The sequence below is a fragment of the Balaenoptera musculus genome, chromosome 9, assembly GCF_009873245.2.
Source record: "Balaenoptera musculus isolate JJ_BM4_2016_0621 chromosome 9, mBalMus1.pri.v3, whole genome shotgun sequence".
Classification (NCBI taxonomy): Eukaryota; Metazoa; Chordata; class Mammalia; order Artiodactyla; family Balaenopteridae; genus Balaenoptera; species Balaenoptera musculus.
Window position 1 is genome coordinate 90,883,381 of NC_045793.1, and position 6,958 is coordinate 90,890,338.

General features: G+C 45.0%; 1 protein-coding gene across 1 annotated transcript; it reads right to left on the reverse strand.

The window, feature by feature from the left end:
• Positions 1-2,164: 2,164 nt before the first annotated feature.
• On the reverse strand, positions 2,165-6,701 carry CCDC71L (coiled-coil domain containing 71 like). Its single transcript, XM_036863987.1, has one exon. It carries the CDS (start codon positions 6,333-6,335, stop codon positions 5,628-5,630), a length of 708 nt encoding a protein of 235 aa, XP_036719882.1. The 5' UTR covers positions 6,336-6,701; the 3' UTR covers positions 2,165-5,627.
• Between the last annotated feature and the right edge of the window lie 257 nt (positions 6,702-6,958).

Genomic DNA, 6,958 nt, shown 5'->3' on the forward strand with positions numbered 1-6,958 from the left:
CACTAAATATTTAAACACAGAATATGTACTTGAAAAAAATCCGAGAAGATATATATATATATATATTTTTTTTTTCAATATATATACACATACATTTTACAGTTAATTTCAGTACTTGGAAGAATCTCAGTGTAACATTTCTATGAATACTTTCAGAAGCAGAAGAAGTCCAATTTTGAGTCCAACAGAATATTTATTCAAACTTGCTGATCTAGCCATAGTGTTTGCTGTTGTTATGACTGTTACCTTCCTGTTGGTTTCTGGATATGCTTATCATGTTACAGATCATGGTTTAGGGTGACATTTACCAAGACAAGTGAGCATTGACAGTGAGAAGTCATCGCTCTTGTGAAATCAAATCGGCAATCAGGCTCCGTTTTGAGCTTCTTATTACGGGATAACGTCCATCTAATGAAATTCTTTTGTGTCAGCTTTAGATACTGAAACCTCAGCTTGTTCACCAAGTTAGAATATGCTCTGTTATTCTTTGTGCTAAGAGGAATTAGAACTAAACTACAGGCTTTAGAAACAAAATCTGAAAATAATTGTGTCACTGCTTCAAAGATGAGGATTGTTTTACTTTTAGTAATAATTTTCTACTGTTCAAACATAACTATCATACTCATTTGTTTCCTTGAACACCGGAAGTACAAACTTCGCAGAAATTGATTCTAATTTAGTCTGTACATGCAAATTAATATGGTTCTCAAGCAACCCTTCCTGAATTTACACCGAGGGAAAACTTAGTGTGGAAATCTGGCAAGTTATGGGATCAACAATAGTAATCTATTACTTTTATAAATTCTCAGATAGTTTAAACCATGTAACAGTACATTTTAAATATCTTTCAGAGACACCACGATGATAAAAGAAGACCCCCAAATTTTAAGAAAGCCTAAAACTCCAACAGTAAAAACTGTTTTTTAAATCAACTTAATCCAACCTCCTGCCGGTTTGTCAACAGGCTAAAAACATTTCGAGATTTCTCTGTCTTTGATTTAATTCACCCACAAATTACCAACTCTTAATTTGTCTTTTAGCTTTCCCAGACCACGCTCTATTCTCAGGATGCTAAATTCCCAGAGGACCCCACTCTCAGCATTTCTATTCTCAGTACACATGCCTCCAATTAATAGGATTTTTAAAGTATTTCCTATGTGTCTACCATTTACATCCCCTTTAGCCCTTTCAACAGCCCCATCATTTCTTTTACTAACTACATTTGATACTTGAGGAAGCTAAAGCACAAACAGTTTACATAACTTACCTCAAGTTCTAATGCTTATGAGTGGTGAAACCTTAATTCCATTCCAGGCACTGGGATTCAGTTATTACACCATGCTCCCTCTAATTATTGATAGGAACTTCAGGCCACAGAGTGGTACTATGAATCCTGCCCTTGCTAATACTCCACTCCTACCTTCTAGACTGCAATGAAAATTCTGGCTTTACTCATTCTGTGGAACAGACTTTACTGCTGCTACTCACATGAAGCACTTGGACTTTCTTTCCTAGCGTGAAAGAATGTGAGCTTTAGACTTTTTATCACCACCACAGGAGGACATGGGGCTAGGGCTCAAAACTGAATTTTGACGCATTTTTATTTATTTATTTATTTATTTATGACTGTGTTGAGTCTTCGTTTCTGTGCGAGGGCTTTCTCTAGTTGCGGCAAGTGGGGACCACTCTTCATCGCGGTGCGCGGGCCTCTCACCATCGTGGCCTCTCTTGCGGTGGAGCACACGCTCCAGACGCGCAGGCTCAGTAATTGTGGCTCACGGGCCCAGTTGCTCCGTGGCATGTGGGATCTTCCCAGACCAGGGCTCGAACCCGTGTCCCCTGCATTGGCAGGCAGATTCTCAACCGCTGTGCCACCAGGGAAGCCCTTGACGCATTTTTAAAGTCCTTTTTGCTGGCAAACTTGGTAATGACTTGGGATTGGCCGTGAAGTACTATTCTGGTGATTCACTAGATCATTCAAGAGGTGATGTCACATAAGAGTCCCAAGACAGCACAAACCACAGATCTCAAGTTCACACACACACACACACACAAAATAGTCAAAATTGATCCCACTGTTAATTATGATGTTTTCCAACTCACATGCAAACATAAAATCCCATTTCAGAAACTTTCAACATCATTAGAAAAACCAGTCACTGTGTATTCTCTAAAATTTATTTACAGTTAATAAGTTAAAAAGCAAAGTACAACCAGATTGTAAATCTTAATCATATGCACATCAAACTGTCCAAGGAAACAATTCGGTTCCATTACAAACAATTGCCTTCTACTGCACTTAAGACGTAACAGTCTATCAGAAAATATTTCAAACACACCAATAAAGTATTATAATAAAGTAAATATTATGTATATACGTCCACTAAAAACCACCAATTTAAAGAGTGCTGTCGCAACCCTTAAAACAAAAAGCTTTCAGTTCAAAATTGCTGATTTATTTGTATTCAAATATTTTTAATGTTTCTTTATTGAAGTTTTCAGAAAAATAGTACTATCACTTGCACGTAGCAAATCAATAGGTGTCCGCCACCAGCTTCCTTACACGTGTCCAACAGGGTACTCGAACTTCAACAAAATAAATACACACCACAACAGCAACACTTTGCACTATCAACAACAGAGCTTGCCCTCAACGATCATGACATTCCTGGTTTCTGGAAGGAAAAATAAGTTGCTGGTTGACAGGAAGGAGGATAAAAAATGACATCAGGAATCCCCAAAGGTTAGCGGAGATGCCAGTCACCACGTTTAGGCACTCAAAAGTTAAAAATGAAATAAAAGCACAGCAAGGTGATCAACTTCCTCCTAGCTTCCCCCTCTACTTGCGCCGTATGAGATATAAGATAATCTTATAAGAGAATGAATAAAATCATGAGATTTCTTTTAAAAAACTATATACAAGCTAAGCTACAGACTTAGAGGATAGGAAATGGATGCCTCACCAAAAAGGCCGCCTTGCCAAGTTCCTCTTCACATTCTGCCCAATGTACCCATCAAGTACTTTCACTTTCCTGTTAATATACTAACCAACTGTATTAGTTGTTTCTTCACGTTTCAGAAGCTGTAACATAGGCTTTGCTAAAGAACAGTTGGCAGAAATAAAGATTTTTTGACATCTTATTTCACAAACTAGAAATGGCATGATTTTTAAATAGACCAGATAAATAACATATTGAATTCAAGATGGGCAACCAGATCCAAACGGAAATGAGACAGCCCAGATAATCCAAAGAAGCATTTATGCTAGTTCAAGTGCACTAAAGTAACAAGGCATGAGGAAAACATGTTAAGAATCTCAGTTAAAATAAATGCATGGTGTCAATGGTTGTTTCAGTTTTGAGCTGAGCAGAGGTATCTTCCCAGCTAAGTCCAATTTCAAAATCCTCTGGGAAACTATCTAGATAAGCTGTATGTTAAACTTACATTCTAATATGGCCACTGAATTTATTTTTTAATTATTATAAAACTATGTACAATATTGAGTGGTACCAATACATATTTTTTCCTCAGGGGCTAGTCAGCTAAAAAATTTAACAATTTGGGGGTGGGGGGGGGAAACCCTATGTATCTGAAATACAACTGGCAATAAGCTAATAACCAAAAGAATATATATAAGCTTCCTATCACACAAATAAAATTTAACACTCTCCATCAACTAAGTAATGATTCACTTTTATTTACTCATGTGACAGTGTTTGTAACAACGCGTTATTATTAAGTAGTGAATAAAAGAATATGAGGCATAATGGGAAACTGGCATCAAGTCGTAGATATATATATATAATTTTCTTTTTTCTACAAAACAAGAACACTGAAATTAAAGTCACAAAACTCCTACTTACGGACTATTAAACTTGAAGAACTCAATCCAGAAAGCTATGCCATTTGAATTCTAAGAACACAAGAGTCAAAACTTCAACTCTTATTATTCTCCTACGAAGCTGCCAAACAGAGATAAACCTTAATATTGGGGATTTCATATGTCGAGTTCCAGCCAGTATGAATCGTTCCATAGCAGAATACTTAAATTTGAAAAAGAGTGGAACAAAAACACCACTTGACCCTTTAGATATTGCAGTAAAATCTGGCTGTGGCACCACCGGCTAAAAACCCTTAAGTCTTGCTGCCACCAATGACCAAAGGCACTTGGATAATCAAGAATTCCACATTGGGCCGTATGATATAAATGCTATCATAAAAGTGTAAAAGAAGGGTCAGTACTCTATGTGACTCGCCTGTTCGATTCCTGTGGTCTTCAGCTGTCAACAAAGACCGGTAACTGCAAACAAATTATGAATGGAATTAAGATAAAAAAGGAAACTCGTGGAGCAAAAAAGACAACTAATTGTCATGATTCATGTCTATAAAAGTGATGGATATTAGTTTGGACATTTCTTGCTATCCAACAACAAAAAGTAAAGAAAGACCTATTTTGCCCAAAGTAACTTCAACCAGTTATTTGATACCAAGAAATGTCCCCATCCCCTCGAAATCACTGATAGTTCTGAGAATTCTAATGGGTATTCTGTTTATCATTTTAATCACAAGGTTTACACACATTTATTTCTCCTATGTGATTCCCAATTTAAAATAGGTTATCCTTGAACTATACCTGGATTTGTATGTTAGACCAGTACAAGGAGACCAAATCATTTCCAATAGGATTCCATCCATCTCTTTAACCAACACCAGTTCTTTATAACTCGTTTTCTTTATCACAAGCCATGTGGTTTCAATGCACTTTAATTTTTATTTAATCAAAAAGAATTTTAACAACTCAACTTTTCCTAAACAGAACTTTATATGAGTTTCAACCATTTTCTTTAGGAGCTCAGCAAATATAAACATTAAATCTCAATATAAAATCTTTAGAAACACCTCAAAAATGTTTAAACAGTTGTAGTTTGCATCTCTTTGTTTGCAATCACTGAGCCCATGGAATTCACAGCATACAAATCCTTGCACTATTAACAGTCATAATAAGCTTGAATCTCTTAGAAAAATATCCTTGGTCAAAGCTTTGGAATCCGATTAAAATTAGGAAACGAGTGGGATTCAGAATACCCTGAGCACAACGGGTGCAACAGCACAAAACAGGTTCGATCTTTCGTCCAGAAAGAGGGGTGGCAGTCGAAAAGAAAAACGGGGGTAGGGGTAGAGGAGCGGGGTGAAAAGCAAGTAGATTCTGGCGTTATTACACAAGCACGAAACCAAATTCCTTTGGAAAAAACAACGACTTCTTCGGAGGACTTCCAGACCAGTGAGGTAGAGTCCAAAGGGAGAAAACGGATCTGCCCCTCCAGTCCTGGAGACGTCTCAGTCCGGGGTACGGAAGCAAAGGGCCCTCCCCCACGGGTCCGGCGGTCTCCTCCTCCGCAGCCCCGAGCCGGGAAGGGGCGGAGGGCGCACCTGCCCCGGAGTCCCAGACGGCGGCGCCGCCGCGAGCCCGGGGCGCGGGGCCGGGAACGCCAGCCGGTGACTTCTTCGCCCGTAAAGTGCACGAGGGGACAGGGTCCAGGCCGGATCTGTAAACACTCGACTGACACTTGTCCATCCCTCCGGGCGGAAGCTCCGTCGCCGGCTGGGAGGGCGACGCGGGCCGCGTCTCACGCCCGGGGTACCGGGAAGCGGCGGAGCCTCACCACGGGTTCCAGGTTCACTCGCAGGATTCGATGCGCTGTACGCCGCGCCGCCGCCAGGCTGCGCTCGCCCCACACGTCGCCGCCGACGCGGATGGTGGGGAAGGTGGTCAGCGTCGGGGTGGCCGCCCTCCAGATCTCCTCCAGGGTGCGGCCCCCGAAGCAGGGCCCGGGCGCCGCGGGCTTGGCGGGGCGGCTCTCCCCGGGGGCCGGCGGCAACGGCGGCGGCGGCGGGGGCTTCCTCCGGCGGGCGGCGGGCGCCCGGGCTCCGCGGCGCCTCCTCCTGGCCGCCGCGCTCAAGGTCGGCCTGCGCGTCGGGCCGCGGGCGGCAGGGGGTCCCGGAAGGTCGGGGACCAGGGCCCGGCAGGAAGAGTAGCCGTAGACGTCCTTGCTGCGCAGGATATGCGGGGAGAACTGGTGCTTGAGGCTGCAGAGGAAGCTCCAGAGCTCCGCATCCGAGCTCATGAACTCCGTGCTGCGGGGCATGAACAGCTTGAAGGCGTCGCCCAGCGCCTTGGTGCTGTCGGCCAGCGAGAGTTGCGACCGCGAGTACACCACCTTCTCCTCCCGCGCCTCCAGCGCGGCCCCTCCTCCCTCCCTAAAGCCGACGCCCCGGGCGGCCGCGGCCGGGGCGGCCGGGGGCCGGCGCCGCCGCCTCTTCACGCTGCGCCGCATCGGAGGCCGCTCGGGGCCGCCCGCGCTCGCCGGGTCCCGCCGCCGCCGTCCCCGCCCGCCTTCGGCTCCGCGGCAGCAGCAGCTGTTGGCGCCTCCCGCCCGGCGCGTCTCTAGCTACTTTTCTCGCCTCCGCCGCCGCCGCCCCTCCCCCTCCGAGGGCGGAGGACGCGGGTGAAGATCCTGCCGACCGGTACAAAATGGCGGCCGGCGCCCACCCCTGGGCTTTGTCATTGGACGGCGCCTCGCCCCCCTGGTTTCTCTTTCTTCTCCTCTCTTGCCTCCTTTCGCCCTCTGCCTTTCTTTAAATGTGCCCGCCTCAGGCCCCTCCCACCGCAGCCCCGACTCCACCCATTGGGTGCTCTCAGAAGAGGGGCGGGGACTACTGGGGGAGAGGCCAGTTCCTGGTAGATGGTGCTGGGGTGGGTGATGGTGGTGGCCCTTGAACGCGAGTCAACAGTTGGGTGGGTATATGGGGAGGGTGCCTTGTCTAGAGTAAGGGGTGGACATCAGCTCCATCTTGGGGAGAGTCACTCTCGGAGTGAGTGGGTGTGCATTTGAAGACTGAGCTTGGAGGTCTACCAGTCTGAATAACAAAGAGAGACGTGCCCAAAGGCTGTGGTTTG

What these genes read in the sequence shown, in the direction of transcription:
- CCDC71L (XM_036863987.1), bottom strand. Translation starts at nt 6,335, where the DNA reads ATGCGGCGCAGCGTGAAGAGGCGGCGGCGCCGGCCCCCGGCCGCCCCG.